Below are 19925 nucleotides of genomic sequence, written 5' to 3'. Positions count from 1 at the left end.
AGCCCAGAACACCTGTAACTGGATTATGGCTCTCCTGGCGCTGTGGTCCATGGTCTCTCTGATCGTCATTGTGGTTTGGGCCACCTGGCCTCCCTTAGCTGGCGTTACACAATGTAGAGCAGCACAACATGCCTTAATTGAGAAGATGGATGGAGCTCAAGTGATGAAGGAAAAAGAGCAAGAGGTCTTGAAATCTGCACTGAAACTGAGCTTAGAGAACCAGACCAAACTGCAAGAAGAGCTGGGAGGTCTTCTAGAGAGCCAAAGGAAAACAAATGCATCTCTAATTGAGAGTCTGCAACTGCAAGTGAGTGCCAAGAAGCGATGAATGTGTGTTGAATCTTTGTACTGAGTTGGTTGGTGCATAATGTCAGAGTACCATGGTGTTTCTCTCTGTTCACAGTTAAAACTGATGCAGAAAGAAAATTATCGGAATTGTTTTTTATAAAGGTGATACTGTTTTTATTGAATTTGTACCCCATTTTAGATGACCCTAAAGAAAAATTTAACAGCTTTGGAAAATCAAAGACTCATGCACCAAAACAATCAAGCAAGGTTTTTTTCTGAGCTGACTCAACAGCAGGGTAAGAGAGAGCCTAAAATGGAAATATTTTGCATAAACGATAAAGTTGTCTCAGCCAAAGACGTCATCTGCATATTTTCAACGAGAGCATAATTATCTGTTTATAGATAAGGTGCGTAATGTGATGGGCTACTCTAAGCGTGTGATAAAGAATATATATTTCCTAACAATGTTGATCGTAAATATTTTTTTTATTAATTGCATTAGCTTAATTAGCCTTAGTTTGGCTTCAGGATAAGTATAAATATAAAAATAAATGTATGTAAGCATTATTTTGCCTCTCGCAGCCCTTATGGAGGTTCTGTGGGTGAATCTGAGCAGTGAGTCTCATCACTTGGATTCATGTGCAGCTCTACGGGATTCAGCGAGCAGCCTGCAGACGGCAGCAGTCAGTCAGAGGAAAGCCTGTGAATCCAAAACAGCTTACCTTGCCAAGCAACTGTGAGTGATTATAAGTAGACTTTATATATCATAAAAGAATTTCATTTTACATGTTTTTTTTTCGCTTCTTTATCAATTTTACAGAGAGAACTGCAAGGTTAATGTATGAGGAAGAGAAGACTTCTATAACATCACTGCATCGTATAAACTTAAATAATTAACTACAGATGTTATGCTTTATTATATCTGATCATTTTTTTTTTTTGACATTTCCATAGTAGATTAAATAAATGATGATGTATAATGTTGTCATTGTGGAAATAAAGTTTTTGTTAATATAAAGAATTTGTTATATATATATTTGTTTTCAATTAATGAATTCTTTGTCTCAATACATACCAGAAATGTAAGAAAGAAAAGAGAAGATAAGATACATATTTCGTTGGGTTTTTTTTTTTTTTTTTTGTTTGTTTTTATTCAAGTTTTGGAAAGATGTGGTTTATAATTATTGGGGAAAAAAATAAAGAAAGAAAAACAATGAGGCTGTTTTTTAAAAGGGGGAATAGCAGAAGAACTCAAACAGCTTCCTGATTGAAACTGAAACACTGTTCAACTTGATGACGACCGAACGCCTCGTAAACGGCCACTGTCTAGTGAATAGCTGCTTAGATACTAATACTCCACGTGAGAGCACACGTTTTACTGTACAATTTATTTCAGTTTACGCTTTCTAAAAACAGCAGCAACTAATCCTTCTGCAGATGTAGGGTAAGTTACTATAACACGCGCTGCCTGGCCGTGTTTACGTTGGTTTTCCGTGGAGCTGCTAGTGCTAGCACACAGCGCTCCTAGTCAACACGTCTTTTATGTTTTTATGGTGTTTATCGCGTTTATTATTATATGTGTTGTATTTTGAGCGTATATACCGTTGCATCCGTCGTCATATGGCTTTTATAAGGTTTATTTTTGCGAATGTTTTTAGCTCAAGCACTTGGTTTATGCCAGTTCCAGTATCTCAGCAAACCCAAGTATTTGACGTTAGAGGAACTAACAGCAGCTTTACGAGATGAATTTCTCTATATGCTCGTTAGTAAGTTTAGTGTAGTCTGTCTTGCGGTTGCTGGAACCTTCTTTTAGTTCGATATATCGAATACAGTCAAATTAATTTAACGTCAAATGTTTTTGATTACATGAAAAGCTCTTAGTTTATTTGTTTTATTGTCAGGCTCTTGGTTGCTGTGGGGATTTTTAATTCTGTAAAACTTAAATTGTTTTATGGTCACGATTTACAGTTAGTAATAGACGTCACTATGGTTTTCTTTGCAGCTCAGCATAATGAGACCAAACTTGGTTGTGCCAGTGTTTTGAGACCTCTATGGTTGCAGGAATGAGCTCTTTGCGTCTTCGAAGGAATCCTCACAGGACACGTCGCAATGTTTTGGAAGTTCCTGCAGAACTTAACAAACCTGTTTCAGGTAACAAAGCTTCCATCTTGCATGGTAAAGGAACCACAGTATTGCAAGAGATAAATTCTGCAGAATCATGTGGACAGAGAACAACCAAGAAGGAGAAAGCTCAAGCAACAAACAACGATGCTCTTCCTGGCGTGTCAGCTTGTTTACAGAAATCAGCACATCACCTAAATGGATTGGTGTCCTCAAATTCACATGAACTTGAGCCATCAGAGACATCAAAAATATCCTGCAAGGGAAGAAAAAAAAAAGTCATTCAACTCAGTGAGAAAGAAATAGCTGCTAGCAAAGAAATACCGGACAATTCTTTACATAATTCTTGCCCAGAACAACACGTAATCTCTCAAAGAAACAAACATTATCGGCACTCTAAAAAAACTCAGAACAATCAGACCCCCTCTGATGTTTCTACAGGTCTTCACACATGTACTACATCTCCTCTTCTTGATGAGGAGATCTCCTGCTACACTAACAGTGATTGTAGCTCTATACCATGCACCCCGAAACGGGGCAGGCCCCGAACCAGGCCTCTCTTTAGCTCCACACCGACCTCAGACTTCCAACCCCTCTCTCCAAAAAGAGCTAAGAATAGTTGGACACAACATAGTCATCAGAATGCCAAAGGGTCCAGTCGATTAAAGGTTTGTGTGACAATGATTATTGCATTATCGTTTGCTAAATGTGATGCAATTTGTGGCTTAACTTTTTTTTCATGTGGTATTCCTGTTAGACGCCTCCTACAGACGTTACATCATCTACACCTCAGAGGCTCACAGGAGCAGGGAGGACGAGAGGTCGCAAAAAAAAGAATGTGGAGGAACAGCTGATTACCTCTCCAACAATTAAACAATGGAAGAGTGCAACATCTGATCTAGAAGCTCCTCAGGAAGAGCCTGATGAGACACCGCCTGCAAATGAAGCTCACTTTGATACCCAGATGCCAGAGCATTCTACAAACGTTACAACATCTAGACCTCAGAGGCTAGCAGCAGCAGGGAAGACAAGAGGTCGCAAGAAAAAGAAAGTGGAGGAACATCCAATTGCCTCTTTATCAGTGAAACAATGCAGGAAGAGTGCAAAATCCAATCTAGAAATTCCTCAGAAAGAGCCAGCTGTTGAGAATCTGTCTGCAAATGAAGCTCATGTTGAAACTCGGATGCCAGATGCTCCTACAGATACATCATCTAGACCTCAGAGGCTAACTGCAGCAGGAAGGCCAAGAGGTCGCAAGAAAAAGAAAGTGGAGGAACAGCCAATTGCCTCTTTATCAGTGAAACAATGCAGGAAGAGTGCAAAATCCAATCTAGAAATTTCTCCGATAGAGCCAGCTGTTGAGAATCTGTCTGCAAATGAAGCTCATGTTGAAACTCGGATGCCAGATGCTCCTACAGATATACCATCTAGACCTCAGAGGCTGACTGCAGCAGGAAGGCCAAGAGGTAGCAAGAAAAAGAAAGTGGAGGAACAGCCAATTGCCTCTCCATCAGTTAAACAATGCAGGAAGAGTTCAACATCTGATCTAGAAGGTCCTCAGGAAGAACCAGCTGTTGAGACGTCATCTGCAAATGAAGCTCATGTTGAAACCCAGATACCATCTAGACCTCAGAGGCTAACTGCAGCAGGAAGGCCAAGAGGTCGCAAGAAAAAGAAAGTGGAGGAACAGCCAATTGCCTCTTTATCAGTGAAACAATGCAGGAAGAGTGCAAAATCCAATCTAGAAATTTCTCCGATAGAGCCAGCTGTTGAGACGTCATCTGAAAATGAAGCGCATGTGGAAACCCAGATACCATCTAGAACTCAGAGGCTAACAGCAGCAGGGAGGCCAAGAGGTCGCAAGAAAAAGAAAGTGGAGGAACAGCCAATTGCTTCTCCATCAGTTAAACAATGCAGTAAGAGTGCAACTTCTGATCTAGAAGGTCCTCAGAAACAGCCAGCTGTTGAGACGTCGTCTGAAAATGAAGCTCATGTGGAAACCCAGATACCATCTAGAACTCAGAGGCTAACAGCAGCAGGGAGGCCAAGAGGTCGCAAGAAAAAGAAAGTGGAGGAACAGCCAATTGCTTCTCCATCAGTTAAACAATGCAGTAAGAGTGCAACTTCTGATCTAGAAGGTCCTCAGAAACAGCCAGCTGTTGAGACGTCGTCTGAAAATGAAGCTCATGTGGAAACCCAGATACCATCTAGAACTCAGAGGCTAACAGCAGCAGGGAGGCCAAGAGGTCGCAAGAAAAAGAAAGTGGAGGAACAGCCAATTGCTTCTCCATCAGTTAAACAATGCAGTAAGAGTGCAACTTCTGATCTAGAAGGTCCTCAGAAACAGCCAGCTGTTGAGACGTCGTCTGAAAATGAAGCTCATGTGGAAACCCAGATACCATCTAGAACTCAGAGGCTAACAGCAGCAGGGAGGCCAAGAGGTCGCAAGAAAAAGAAAGTGGAGGAACAGCCAATTGCTTCTCCATCAGTTAAACAATGCAGTAAGAGTGCAACATCTGATCTAGAAGGTCCTCAGAAACAGCCAGCTGTTGAGACACCTCCTCCAAATGAAGCTCATGTTGAAACCCAGATGCCAGAGCCTTCTACAGATGTTACACCATCTAAATTTCAGAGGCTAACAGCAACAGGGAGGACAAGAGGTCGCAAGAAAAAGAAAGTGGAGGAACAGCCAAATTCCTCTCCAGTACTAAAACGCTGCAGGAAGAGTGCAAAATCTGTTTCTCAGGAAGAGCTTGTTGAGAAGTCTCCGGAATTGGGTAAATGGTTTTATAACAATTAAAACAATATAGTCTGGTATTTTCTGTGTATTAGAATGTGTCCTGTTTCATTTAATTTTTCTGAGCAAAAAGGCAACCAATAACAAAACTTTTTATGTTATAATATGTAGAGGTCAGAATAAGTATGTTGTGTCCTTTTGTTATGCTGAATAATGGTGCAACATTATGTCAAACGTTGACATTTTGTTTTTCCACAAGTTAATTAAAATGTTAAAGTAGGCACTTTATCTAAATTTAAAGCTTTTTATTTGTGTAGTATCATTTGTCAGTTACAAACACTTTTTTAATAATTGAAAAAATATTTAAATAACCAATAAATCATGATTATTCAGCTACATATGTTGTATCAACCTAATAAAATAATGAAACATTTAATTACAAAAAAGAAAAATGGCTAATTTATATGCAATGTTACAAATTCAATGTCTTTCAAAGTTGTTCTTGTGCCTTTATCATAAATATTTATAAATAAGGTTAGTAAGTTAATGCTCATAAACAGAACTTCAAATATATGTTGTTGTCTTTTAAAATAATTTACTGTAATGTTGTGTACCTATCAGATCAAAACATGTCCTCTGACCTGTCCATTGAGCTGAGTCTCCAAGAGAATCCTCTTAACAACTCTTGTTTCATGGAGGAGGAAGAGGACCTAGACGATGATGATGATGAGGAGCTGCCCAGCTTTTTGCAACAGGACAATAAAAGTGAGTGAGAAATAAAAGTAAGATAAAGTGTGTATAAAGATAAAGATAAAGTCATAGCCAAAATTGTTGCCACCCCTGAAAGTTTTCCAGAAAATCAAGTATTTCTCTCAGAAAAGTATTACATTAACAGATGTTTTGCTATACACATGTTTATTCCCTTTGTGTGTATTGTCTGGACAAAATTATTGGCACCCTTTCAAACTTTTGGATAAATAAGATTGTTTCAAGCATGTGATGCTCCTTTAAACTCACCTGGGGCAAGTAAAAAAAAATCACTCCTGAAAGCAGATGAGAAGGAGAGAAGTTGACTTAGTCTTTGCATTGTGTGTCTGTGTGTACCACACTAAGCATGGACAACAGAAAGAGGAGAAAAGAACTGTCTGAGGACTTGAGAACCAAAATTGTGGAAAAATATCCACAACAATATCCAGGTTAGTCCATCTCCAGAGATCTAGATTTGTCTTTGTTCACAGTGCGCTAACATTATCAAGAAGTTTGCAACCAATGGCACTGTAGCTAATATCCCCGGACGTGGACGGAAGAAAAAAAATTGATAAAAGGTTGCAACGCAGGATAGTCCGGATGGTGGATAATCAGCCCCAAACAAGTTCCAAAGAAATTCAAGCTGACCTGCAGGCTCAGTGTGCATCAGTGTCAGCTTGAACTATCAGTTGACATTTAAATGAAATTAAATGCTATGGCAGGAGACCCAGGAGGACACAGAGACATAAAAAAAACCAAGTCTACAGTTTGCCAAAATGTACTTGAGTAAGCTTAAAACGTCTTGTAGACAGATGAGACCAAGATAAAGCTTTTTGGTAAAGCACATCATTGTACTGTTTACAGAAAATGGAATGTGGCCTTCAAAGAAAAGAACACATTATCTACAGTCAAATATGGAGGAGGTTCAAAGATGTTTTGGGGTTGTTTTGCTGCCTCTGGCACTGGGTGCCTTGACTGTGTGCAAGGCATCATGAAATCTGAGGATTACCAAAGAATTTTGGGCCAATATAGGGCCCAGTGTTAGAAAGCTGGGTTTGTGTCTGAGATCTTGGGTCTTCCAGCAGGACAATGACCCCAAACATACTTTAAAAAGCACCCAGAAATGGATGGTAATAAAGCACTGGAGAGTTCCGAAGTGGCTAGCAATCAGTCCCATCTAAATCCCATTGAACACCTGTGGAGAGATCTTGAAATTGCTGTTAGAAAAAGGCACCTTTCCAATATGAGAGACCTGGAGCAGTTTGCAAAGGAAGAGTGGTGCAAAATTCCAGGTGAGAGGTATAAGAGGCTTCTTATTGGTTATAGGAAGTGACTGAGTTGTTTTTTCCAAAGGGTGTGCAACCAAATATTAAGTTAAGGTTCCTGGTAGTTTTGTTCAGTCCATTTTTAGAGTTTTGTGCGACATTGTCAAATTAGCTTTTTCCCCCCTCCCTTTTTTGTTTTGTTCCAATGCATATAAAGGGAATAAACATGTGTGTAGCAAAATATGTGTTAATGCTATACTTTTCTGTGAGAAATACTTGATTTTGTGGAATAATTTCAGGGGTGCCAACGATTTTGGCAATGAACTGTATATGTATCCATATATAATATATTTGTTTTCCAGAGCCTTTGTCCATCTCAAAGGGACTTTGCGTGTGGTGCAAACTGAGGAAATATCCCTACTGGCCTGCAGTGGTAAGTTAAGCTCACTGTGCTCACTACGGTTTTTTGCAGTGTAACTCTTGATTTTAGACCGTAGTTAATGACGAGATGTTCATCCATGCCACAGGTTAAAAGTGTGAATCGCAAGAACAAAAAAGCCAGCATTGTATTTATTGACTGTTACCTAATTGACCAGAAGAGAATTAGAAAAGGGTAAGAATTTCAGTACTTAACATTTATTTTTAGCGTGTATGTGTTTATAGTAAGTCATATAATAAATTTGACATGTCTTTACCTCTCTTTGGTTATTTATACATAGGTTTTCTGTTTCCCTGCGAACATTAAAACCTTTTGACTGTGAAGAATGTGAACATTTGGTGGTAAAGTGCCATCTCTTTGACTTGTTTCTGTATTATTTTGCATGCTTGCTGTTTTAATTTTTCTGCCATTAGTCAATATTTACTATACTGCTCATACTTCAATTTGTCAAGGATAAGCTGTTTGTTTTATGTATCCCTTTTAGGACATTGCAAAAGAGAAGTATGGCAGTGCCATTACTTGGTCTTTGGAACTGATATCAGACTATAGGATCCGCATTGGTATTTATCTATCTTTTTTAAAACCAGCAGTTTATTTGCAAAAAAATGGGTATCTGAAAAGCTGAACTAGATGTTTTCTGGCAGGATGTGGATCCTTCACTGGTTCCTTCATCGAATACTGTGCTGCTGATATCAGTAGGTTTGCTTTCATTGTAGATCATACTCATCTAACATGTTTTTAATCAAATAATATTCATGTTTAATATGAATGTAATTTTTTTAAACATTTCCAATACCAAGTATTAACACATTTTTAAGATTTAGTAGTACTACATGCAGATAGTATTTGTAGCACTCCATGTTTAATGGTAATTTAACAATCAGTGAATTGATAGCAAATTTTCATTTAAATCAGTGTCCCTAATCAGCATAAACCAGTTTAAAATCTCATTCACCAGTGCTGGTTTAACAGAAATGGTCCCTTGATGTGATAATCCCAGGTTGTCCATTGCGGAGGAAGTACTCCGAGGGGAAGTCTCTGCTGACCTTTCCCAGTCAGGAGATTCTGGGCGAGCATTGTGACAGCTCTGATAATAACATGGAGGACATTGTTGTGGAAGAGCAAGATGAGCTTCTCTCCAAGAAAGTGTTGCCCGACCGATCCAAGGCTGCACGCAACCGTGACAACAAGCAATTAGTTGACTTCATCATCAGACGAAAAGTCGAAAAACGCTTATTGGTACGATTTCTATTGATATATTCATAACTGCATTTAGAATTCCAGTATTTCTTTTTAATTTGAGAGAAATATACACACCGCTAACTCTTCAGCCTGCTGCTCACAGGCAGTTATTAGCGGTTGTGAGTCCTCTAAATGGATGCAAGCCCTCCAGAAGCCTTCTCGCCCCGTGGTTGATGTCTACCTGGAAGATGAGGAGCAGGTTGATAAGGTGTACCGCTACTTGAACAAAGTCTGTGATAGCGCCCCTCAAATAAACAGATGTCTAGAAAACATCCAGGCCGACCGGATCCGCCTTATTCTTGATGTGCTTCTGCCTGAGGTAATCGCCTTCATTTACACTACTGTTTGAGCTTGATATTGTTTAAGGTTTTTTTAAAAAAAAAGTCTCTTATGTTCGCAAAGGCTGCGATTATTTGAACAAAAGTAGAAACATGAATGTTTTCCTGTTATGGCAAAGTTGAATTTTTAGCATCATCACTCCAGTCTTCATTTTCATGCGATTTTTCCGAAACCGTTAGAATTGGTGAAATGCTGAAAATGGAATTTTTTTTTGTGGAAACCATAATATTTTTTTTTAAGCATTGTTCGATCAATGGAAAGTTGAAATAACACCAATAAATTGAAATAAAAAAAATTGTAATAGACTGTTACTTGTGATCAATTTAATGCTAAAGGAAAAAGTATTATTATTATTATTATTATTATTAATATATAATTTTTAAATCCTAACCTTTGTGTCTAATACTTCCAACCACATTCTAGCATCATGCATTGCCATGCTTCATTGCTTTTTAGGCCATTATTTATGCCATTGCTGGAGTCCACAAGCTTTCCCTGGAGAAGGCAGAGGAGAAGTATCGCAAAGGGCCATGCTTTAGTAACAGGTAGAGTACCCGCTTGCCCTGAAAAATGCAATCTTGCATCTGTGTAATTTACAGCTGATTCTATTATTATTATTATTATTATAATTTTTGTTTTAGAGAAAGACAGGAGTTTGACATGATGATTGAACAGCAGATGAAGCTCAAGGAGAACACCCAGCATCATGGGCAGTGACGACCCCTCTATTTTAAATATGAATTTTTATGAATTCTGTTAATATTTTTATGAATAGGAATATTTTCTTCAATGTATTTTCTTTGTAATCATAGTGTATATAAGAAAATTAATTGAATGTTTGAATTTAATGATTTTTCAGGGCAAACATTTTTGTTGTTTATTTGTAAATTAATCTGATACTAAATCAGAGCAGCCGTTAACAAGACTTTATAAGATGAATAGTATATCTATGATGCTAAAGTCAGCCAAATATGGTGCTTTTAATGTGTGCATTGTATAATAATAAATCTCTTGTGCTAAAACATAATTTCGCAAATAATGTAATATTCCTCAGATTAACTAAAACATGTTCCCTATTTGTTAAGAAAGTGCTCAAGTGTGTGTTTGGGTGTTTGTAACTGTCACTACACCCGGTCAAGCTGCATTTACAATCCATAAGGCTTGTGTCTCTGAAAAGTCTTGGCTTTTTTTTAGCCACCTCACAATTCAGTGATTTTCTGTGCATAGAAGCTTTTTCTACATCTACGAAAAGATGCAAAAGATGTTGCATTTTACTGCAATTAAATTCTGGCCAAATGCACATAAATAAATGTATTCTTTGCAATCACTGTTTATCAATAAATCTTTATTTTCCAACACATATTATATACTCTGTATTTTTGTAAACATTTACATCATCTTTGTTTAATCAATGTTGTGTACATAGTTTTTTTTTTTTTTTTTTTATACTTCCTTGAAATGTGGCTGCTTAGCTACATCACATCTCACTCTTCATAATCTGCCTTTCCAGTTATGTTTACTATAATATAAATGTAATATTAGAATTTAGTTTCAGATATTATAAAACTTGTCACTGAATGGAATGAAATCCAGGATAAGTCCAGCGTGAAACTTTGAGGTATATGAAGCAGAAGGTCCCCACGAGTGTCTACAGTAGGTGTAGAATGGCCACACGCTGAAATCATGGCACTTTAGAGGAATCGCACTCTCGAATACCGTGTGACCCACATACTGAGAGTGGAAAGATGTCTAATGTTCTTTGAGAGCATTGATCTGTGCACAGATTTTGAGCGCAGGGCCCAGTTTAATGTTCATAGCGCTCATGAGATGGTCCTCCGTAAGCAGCAACAAGGCCTGTCCGTCGATCTCCTGTGACCGGAACTCTGCAGCAATATCGCGGCACCCTTAGAGCACATAGAGGAGATGCAAATGATTCTAAACATCATATAAAAATCTTTTAGCAATTTATTTCTATCTTCCAAAGCTGAATTTACCTTGTAAAGAGCTGATGAAGGAGCACACTTTCTCAACGCTCCACTGTGAGGGACTTGAGTCGAGAAGACAGTCAGAGCCGCTGCTGCTCTCCACTCTGCTCTGTTCTCTTTCTCTGTCTTGCTCCTTCTCTCGTTCGGCCTGCAAGCGCAGTCTTGTCGTCATCGGGCCTGGTGGATCTCTCTCCTCTTCTCTGTCTATCCAAATCGTATCAGAGGCCCTCTGGTTGTCATTGTTACGATGGGAGTCTTGCAACTGCTAAGGAAATAATGTGGTACAGCAGGTCACTGACACTTATTATGTCATGGCAGTGTACAGTTGGGTTCATTGGTTATTTGTTTTAACTGACCTGTCTGAGGAAATGTTGCCTGGACCCTCCATTTATGCGACTAGGTGGTCTCCCCCTCTTGCCCATTGGCTTGTGGGGCCAGCGGCCAACTTTTTCTGACCTGAACATGTTTAGGCGCTTTTTACAGCTTACATTGAACCTGTGAGGTGTGAGAGATGAACAAGGCGGTGTGTGCTGAAGTATACAGTTTTATGAAAACAAACTTGCTAATTTCTGTTAAAAGTAAGCTTTTGTCAGACTCACACAAATTGTGATTGGCTCTTTACCTTCTGACGCATGTCATGGAGCAGAAGCGCTTGGATCTGAGGAAGGTACGAGCGAAGCCTCTCTTCCCACAGAACTCACATTCAAGTACGTCAGGCAGGTTTTCAACTGTCTGTTCTGAAAAAAGAAGAAATTCTGTAAGAGGCGCTCATATTGACTGTGTGTTAATAAGAAATGTGCTAATGGGCCCACCATCCTCAGCAGGTGGGTTATCAAGTTCAGAATCTGTGGAGTTCTCCAGATGGTCTGCATCCATCAGGCAGTCATCCCGGGTTGAGTCTCCGTTCTCTCTATCTTCTGGTAGTGTGGCCTGCAGGTTCATCTCTAAAGAAGTACGTCTCACCTGATAAAGAAGGACCCGCAAATCAATACTGGACTTACCACACATATTTTTTTAGATGCTTTTTGTGTGGTTTTGACTTCTGGAGGTATGGAGCACTTTGTGACAGGGACTTTAACTGGTTGATCTGAATGTTTGGCCCCAGACCCTCACCAGGCCGTCTTACACTCTGCTCTCAAAGAGTGAGGGATTTTTGAGCTTCATGCCATGGGCTTCATTAGGGCCTCATGGCAGCTGTGCGTTGCTACGTTGTCAACCAGTGGACATACCAGGAACGGCTCCAGGCCCTCTCGGATGACGAAGCCCTCAATGAGGTGTGTGAGGATGTGAGGTCTAACGATGGCCTGTGAGGGCCGACCCTCAGGGTTCCCTGGGAGGCTGGCTGGGGGAAGCCTGCTGGTGCTTCTTACCGCAGAGGAGAGGAGGGGAGGGGGGGGACTGTTGGCATATGTGGGGTCCTCTGGAGACCGGATCACAGATCTGCTCAATGGTTCGCTCGGCTGGTCCAGATCAGCTACGGTTAGAGTGAAGTCGGGTTAGAGTTCTGCAGACCACTTTACTGTACCACTTTGTCCATAATTTTATATATACTGTATATATAGTGTATGTATATATATAAAATACCTGTACAGTTTCCTGATTGTGCTGTGACATCATCGGAGCGTCTCTGAGGTTCGTCTGGGGGGGACAGTGGTGGGGGGGTGGGCGTTCTGTTCTGAGGATAAACACGTTCAACATCCTTCACCAAGTCCATGCTTCCGCTCTCCTTCAACAGTGGTGTTGCCTGCCAGATTTCATAATAAGTATATAATGATTAAAATAGTATATTTAAACGAACAGTTCACCCACAATATATCCTTAGTGCTCTTCAAAGTCTTCTTCTAAGGGACTTAGAAGTCCAAAATTCTTATCCAAAATAAATACATCAAGTACACACTGCTTCTGAAAAAAAATCAGTTCAGGTTCGATTTTTTGCATTTTTTAATCCATAGCAAAGCATTTTAATAGGAAAGTAAGACGAATAAGACACAAAAAAAAAAGAAAAGAAAAAGCGTATACGAAAATTCTCCATGTGCAAGGAATTTGAATCTCATCAGCAATTTTTAGAAGTCAAAAGCTATGACTCAAAATCCTGTCTAAATAAAATAAATGATTATTTTTAAAGGACATTTAGAAGACAATAACAAAAGCTATGGCTATTTAAAATATTTCCATTTAAAACGTTTGGGGTTGGTAAAATGTTTCAAGGTTTTTGAAAAAAGTTATTTATTATTTGTAATAAGTAACTGTCCTATCCTGTATTTTAAAATGTAATTTATTTATATAATAGCAAAGCTGTATTTTTGGCAGCCGTTACTCCAGTCTTTAGTGTCAAAGGATCCTCAGAAATCAATCTAATATTCTAATTTGGTGCTCAAGCAGCATTATTATCAATGATAAAGACTTTTTGATCAATAGAAAGTAAAAAAAAAAAATTAAAATAACATTTTTAACAGTACAAACATCTCTGCTGTCACTTTTACACAACTGAATGCATCCTTATTAAATAAAAGTATTAATGTCTTTAAAAAAACAATCTTAAAGATCCAAAATTTTTTACGAAGTGTCATTTCAAAGAAATCATCATAAATGTAATGTATAAAGTGTCATATAGAATATTCTGAGCCTTCTGTTATCATATGATAGCTTTGTGAAAAGACAGATTAGAGATTAGAGACAGGTTATTAAAGAGCAGTCAGGATACTCTTGATATACAAATGTCATTTTCTCTTCCACTCTAAAAAGAAAAAAGGTTTTAAACAAAATGATTGTGAGTAAACGGTGACAGAACTGAATCGCTTTAAATAAGACTAACCGAAGGAGCTTCTGTTTGCGTGACAGGCGGCATTTTTAGGTCCACTGCCACTGTCTGTGGTGGAGGCAGATTCTGAAAAGGCAACTGAACCACTGCTTCAGCGCCCGGGAGCTCCTCTTCAGACACCAGCATGTGGTCAGACTGGACAGCTACGGTCTGGACTGAGCGGACAGACAGTCTCTGTGGCTGGACCAGCCTGGGCAGAGCCATGGTGAGAGGAGGGGGACTGGACAGAGGTGAATACTGAGTGACCGGCTCTAGCACTGGGCCCAGGTGAAGCGGTGGAGGGTCAGGGAGTACTGCAGGGGGAGCTGTGGACGTAGACACCACTGCTGACTGACTGGCCGGCTGATTTGAAGAGGAGGGCACTGAGAGGAACTCTGTGTGCTGTGATTGGACGGTGGCTGTAGTGGGAGTGGTGCGGGTCTGCAGGGCGAGGGGTGGAGGACAGCTCTCCTGCGGCGTGACACGCAGAGCTATGGGCTGGACCTGTCTGTGAGCACTAGAGCTCTGCTGGATGAAGAGCTGGTGTGGTGCCACCCTCTGGCCGGAAGGGCAATGCAGTTGGTGTCTGACCAATGCATGAGACTGGACTGGTGTGAAGGTTGCTGCAGTAGAAACAGCCATTAGGTGCAAACAGAAAGTGTTGAACAGTTCTGAGATCATTGAAAAGAAAAACAGATATTAGTTATAGAAGTGAATCTCAACATTTGAAGTTCTGACCATTTTTAATAAGAGAAGCTAAGAGTGGCACTGTTAAAATAATTAAATCATATAATTCCAAAGGTTTTAAGAATTGAATGTTCTTCAGGGTTCACACAATTTATGATCAATGAATTCACATTATTTCTTGCAGCTGTTAATGATTACAGGATAAGGTTTTATAAAAATTTCTCAACATAAATGTTGCTGACATTTATTTTCTCATTTACATCATTACAATTTATATATATATATATATATATATATATATATATATATATATATATATATATATATATATATATATATATATTTATATATATATTTACTACATTTACATTATTATGAATTAACAACACTTAAAGTAATGGAGATGGAAATGTGATCTTGTGACTTACAAGGAGCAATGAGCGGTTGAGCTGATGTTGGCCGAATAACATCGGTCAACAGTGACTCACTTCTAGAAGTTTCTGCTAGGTTTTGGGACAACTGTGTGGACTTCAGTGGGCAAATGGACATCTTGGGCAGGGGGCACACCAGGGTCTGACCTTGAAGAGAAGGCTTGATCTGGACGTTCTGGGGAGTCGTAAGAGCTCCAGGAGGATGTGTGCGGAGAGCCAAACTCTGAACCTTGCAGAGGACCAAACATGTGTTCATTTTATAGCAATATAATGGGTCATTTATAGTAGGAGCATGCCAGATTGCATACTTACGAACTTACGTAGTTTTAGCTATCAGACTCTGATTATTAATGACAAAATAAACTTATACAATTCATACATACATAGTGTTTATAAGTACAAAATGTATAAGTACACAGTGTGTCATTTGAGGTGCAGATTATGTGTCCATAACTTTGAAGGAATATTATAAACAGGATACTTAAGGAGATTATCATAAATGATCCGTTTAACTGTTTAGATAAATGATGTTAAATTATTATTTTAAAATAATAAATAGCCAATTTGCATTCCCCCATTCATAAAATTGTAATCTATAAAAAATTAATTCTAAAATTCAATTATAAATTAATTTATAAAATGTTTAATGCTTATACAAATATACAAATCACTGGATTAAATTAATTATCTTAAATACCTGCATGATTTTGTCTTTATTCATTATACATCGGTAACCTTTTTAAATAAACAAATAAATAGTATTATCACATATTTCATATATTATATATTATATATTATATCTGACACAAACGGCACCCTGTCTGACAACCCATAAATTGTCTTACCTGTGATGCTGCCGATTGAGAAGACACTGAACTCACGACAGTCAGATCAGGTTGAACAGCAGCTACAGTGGCAGCAGGAGTAAGAATCAGCTACAGGTTAAGAAACAGTGACACGACAATAGAAGAAAGAACACAAAACAGAATCAGGTCAAGTCAGTGGAGACTTCAGAACACCAATGAACTCTGACGCCTTTAGTAAATATCTGCTTACCATCTGAGTGCGCAGATACATTTGGGCCTGGCTACCTGTGGGAGAACTGTTTCCTAGAAGCATGGCCTGCTGGGATATGGCTCCCCCTGTGCTATTGGAGCTAGTGACCTGGATGCGACCTATTGGCTGAGTTACAGGAGAGGTTGGCATGGTGATCTAGAGGGTGAGAGGAGTTCTCCTATGTAATTCATCTTTAATTAAAATCTTAAAGGGCTAGTTCCTGCAAAAAATGTTCATTCTGTCATCATTTACTCGAGTCAATCTAAACCTGTATGAGTTTCTTTCTTCTGTTGGGTACAAAAAAAGCTTTTTTGATGGTAGTAGTCACTGACTCCCATGCAATTGAAAAAAAAAAAAAAATACTATGGAAGTCAGCTGTTTGGTTACCAAAATTCTTCAAAATGCCTTTTTTTTAATTATACAGAAGAAAGAAACACATGAGGGTGAAAAAAACTATGAAGAACGTACATATTTTTTTTACATTTATAAGCAAATTACTTTTCGCGAATAAATTTGCAGTACACTTTTTATGGGGCTCCTTTTTCCAACGTAATCTCCAAATGAGATCATGTGCTCCATCTACATGAAACAAAAGTAGGTTTGTGACAAAAATGTATAAAAAAACGAAAGCACTCACTGATGTTTGAGACACGTTAGCCAGCTGAGTTACATTCCCATTGGATGATGGAGGCGAGGAGGCGGGCTGCCTGCCATTAGTTTGTGCAACCTGATAAGCAGTAGCATTATTATATTAATGATTTTATATCGCACATATTTTCATTTACACACTCGTACCTGCTCTGCAGTTGTCAGGATTTGCGTAGCCGTGAGGTTTTGTTGATGCTGCTGTTGTAGTGCAGCTGTTTGCAGCAGGATGTGTTGCTGTTGGGCAGCATACATCTGTTGCAGGTACTGAGCTGTCATGCTCTGCGGTCTGTGTAACGTCTGCTGGATTACCTAGCAAAACACCACATCACAGGCTTCACAAGGCACTGGAAGGAATCAGCCAATTTTACTTAAAACCGCAACAAAGACATGGCATCTGAATATTAGGTTACCCTCAAAGCAATGTTCAGTCTTTGGCTACTTTAATCTTTAATAAGCTGTTGCTATTCATTCTCAGAGCAAAAGCATTTGTTTACCTGGACCGCCTGTCTGTCTGAAGTGATGTTTCCCAGAGGAATGGTGTTGGCCTGGGTGCCTGTGGGAGTGCTGGATCTGGGTGCAGCGCTGCTGGAGGATGTTGTGACACAGCCCTCGCCCTCCATCTCTTCCTGACTCTGTTTATCTGCGTCGCCCATCAGAGGGGTTTGTTAGCCACGATTAGCCACTGCGATTTCAAAGAAATATAAAAAAAATACAGAAAGATTTTAAAAATTGAGAGAACATAAAGTATTCTATAATCTACTTCTGTGCATGGTTTGCTGGTTATTGTGTTATTTAGCTGATTGAGTTTGATTTAACTAGATTTAGAAATTAATTCTTTTTTTTTAATGAAAACTTATTTGAGAATAATTTATCCAATATATAAAATATAAAAAATAAAAAAATTTGTTTATGTTCCAGAAATTAGTACAGACGGTTTCATTTACCCCCGATAAAAAACAAAACAAAAACATTATTAATTCTAGAATTAAATTAACACCTAATGTTATATAGAACCATACAAGGGACAATATTATGATTATATAATATATATATAATGTAGCCTATGCAGTATGATGTATGTGTAACAAATCTACGAATTAATGTGAATTCTGGGTGTGATTTGTTTTTTATTTTAATTAGGTATGTCAGAACCCAAGATCAAAAAGCCAGATCAGTGAGGACAACTAAAACAAGTAATACTTGTTTACTTAAGAAAACTAATTCAGAAATGCAGTAATTCAAAAGGTCCCCAAAATTAACAGACATAAATATATATAAAAAATACATATTCTGGGAATTAAAGTGATTAACATACTAATATGAAAGCTTGATAAATATGGCCTTCGAGAATCACATTTACAACACATTACAAGATGCCTTGGAAATTCACAAGTTTACACAATTACAAATATATAAAATCTTAAAGTCATCACAAAGTAGCTAAAACGCACAACTTGGATATAATAGTAATTCACTCAATATCAAAGTCATGTTTATTTTAGGAGATTATTGAAAACGTTTTTGTTTAATAGATCCTACATTTACAATATGTTTGATAAAACCGTCATTTATACAAGAAATGCAGTATTTGCGGGGTTTTGTTATCTGCATGCAATTAGCTGTAAAATGAAGTTTATTTAAAATCTTACGTTTTAAATTCAGCAGGTTACTGGCCGATTTCTCTGAGCAAATGTCGCTTGTTTTCTAGCGACCTGCATCTTTAATGCTATAACTGTGTAATTGATTTTCTTTGTCGGATTACAATATATGTAATTATTACAGTACAGTCGATGGTATACTGACATAAATACGACATTTTCTTTTTTAGAAATTAATTAAAATAGGCGAAAATGTGATGCATATTGGTTTATGTACGCCAGCGAGCATTTTCTTTTGCCGCGAACTTCATTCTGTGGGTAATTTTTTAAAATCAAATATCGGTTAATTCTACACGACGCTCTGTGTTCAGACACGCTATCCAAAATAATGACCTAACAACAGTTAGCCGACTAAAAATATCATATTACATACATCACAGAGACAGCCTAGGAATTCTAAACTTTTTCCTTCCCCAAAAGTTCATTCAATAAATAGTTTAAACCTTCTTATGGACTACCATAATAAGCAAAAGAAATTAATGACGAAGAACCTCAACCAAGAAGTTTAAATAACTATAGCCTTAATAAAATATCAAAAGCCTACTGAACCTAAAAGCCAGGCCTCTCTCTCTCTCTCTCTCTCTCTCTCTCTCTCTCTCTCTCTCGTTGTCGTGAACTTATTAGTGAATTGTAAAACATGTTTGTGTAGGCTATAATCCATTTAAAAGCAAAGGTATAACTAAAAGCTATAAATAAATATTTTGATAGTGCAAGCCATAAAACGTAGTATGAAATGTTTAAATACAGTCTAGTTAAAAACAACTTACGCACGACGGAATTATAAAGCTTTTGTAGAAAAAAAATCTATAGAATCTGTTGCCTACTTGCGTGACTTTCACGAGACATAATTTGAGTCAATTTGTACTCGCACGTTATGGGTTATTAAATCAAGTAACAGTCTTAAAGGATACGCGGCATTTTAAATTTAGGCAATCACTTATTTTTTTTTTTTTTTTTTGCAATAATAATAAATACTTAAAAACAGGCTGTCGTCGCTTACGAAGTGCGTTGTGGATGATCTCTGCAGGCCGAATCTGTGCCTCAGTCATCCTAACTGCTTCTAACAACCCAGTGACACGAAGAAACGCCCACCTCTCCATTCGAGCCCACCGTGACAGTCTTCGTTTCTTTTAACAAACGATTTGACGGGCATCATTTTTCAAAATGACTTTTATTAAGATCTTGCGCCTGCGTCACTGGGGGATCGTGCGAGCCCGCCGCTTGTGTCCCATGCAGTGTTGAAGCGCGTCGGTGCACGAGCGTTACCTGGCTGATGCGAGTGTGAGACGTGAGCGCGCGCCGCTGTGCTCCGTCGCGGCCCCGGTCATGTTGTACTGCGACAGCGCGCTGTAAAATGGAGATAAAAACAAAACGCGACTGAGGCTGAGAAATTTCTGAGCCAGCAGCACCGCTTGCTGTGTAGGAGGACTTCGTGCAGCGCTGCCCTCCGAGTGAATCCTCACCACTGGTCCTTTTTTTTTT

At 38.5% G+C, this 19925-nt stretch overlaps 2 protein-coding genes across 9 annotated transcripts; one reads left to right on the top strand and one right to left on the bottom strand.

Annotated features, from left to right (window-relative positions):
- The first annotated feature begins 1577 nt into the window (after window positions 1-1577).
- On the top strand, window positions 1578-10538 carry si:dkey-127k13.1 (PWWP domain-containing DNA repair factor 3B). 2 transcript variants are annotated; one of them, XM_043253008.1, is made up of 14 exons: window positions 1578-1732; window positions 2291-2439; window positions 2851-3077; window positions 3167-5186; window positions 5768-5911; window positions 7521-7591; window positions 7686-7771; window positions 7878-7938; window positions 8082-8157; window positions 8242-8292; window positions 8598-8836; window positions 8943-9158; window positions 9635-9723; window positions 9820-10538. In XM_043253008.1, the coding sequence occupies exons 2-14, from the start codon at window positions 2340-2342 to the stop codon at window positions 9893-9895; spliced, it is 3456 nt and encodes a 1151-aa protein (XP_043108943.1). In that variant the 5' UTR covers window positions 1578-1732; window positions 2291-2339; the 3' UTR covers window positions 9896-10538. The 2 variants fall into 2 exon arrangements, with proteins under 2 accessions (XP_043108943.1, XP_043108939.1); XM_043253004.1 differs by having other exon boundaries at window positions 2291-3077.
- Window positions 10503-19866, bottom strand: phc3 (polyhomeotic homolog 3 (Drosophila)). 7 transcript variants are annotated; one of them, XM_043253020.1, is made up of 15 exons: window positions 19710-19866; window positions 17280-17467; window positions 16933-17094; window positions 16775-16864; window positions 16138-16293; window positions 15927-16016; window positions 15079-15310; window positions 13979-14586; window positions 12748-12907; window positions 12393-12637; window positions 11976-12126; window positions 11786-11900; window positions 11520-11658; window positions 11173-11428; window positions 10503-11082 (listed from the first exon to the last, which is right to left on the bottom strand). In XM_043253020.1, the coding sequence occupies exons 2-15, from the start codon at window positions 17436-17438 to the stop codon at window positions 10928-10930; spliced, it is 2718 nt and encodes a 905-aa protein (XP_043108955.1). In that variant the 5' UTR covers window positions 17439-17467; window positions 19710-19866; the 3' UTR covers window positions 10503-10927. The 7 variants fall into 7 exon arrangements, with proteins under 7 accessions (XP_043108955.1, XP_043108981.1, XP_043109009.1 ...); XM_043253046.1 differs by having other exon boundaries at window positions 11173-11425; XM_043253074.1 differs by having other exon boundaries at window positions 12534-12637.
- Window positions 19867-19925: the final 59 nt, after the last annotated feature.

The sequence above is a fragment of the Puntigrus tetrazona genome, chromosome 2 (genome assembly GCF_018831695.1).
Source record: "Puntigrus tetrazona isolate hp1 chromosome 2, ASM1883169v1, whole genome shotgun sequence".
NCBI lineage: Eukaryota > Metazoa > Chordata > Actinopteri > Cypriniformes > Cyprinidae > Puntigrus > Puntigrus tetrazona.
This window is presented reverse-complemented; position numbering and strand designations above follow the sequence as displayed.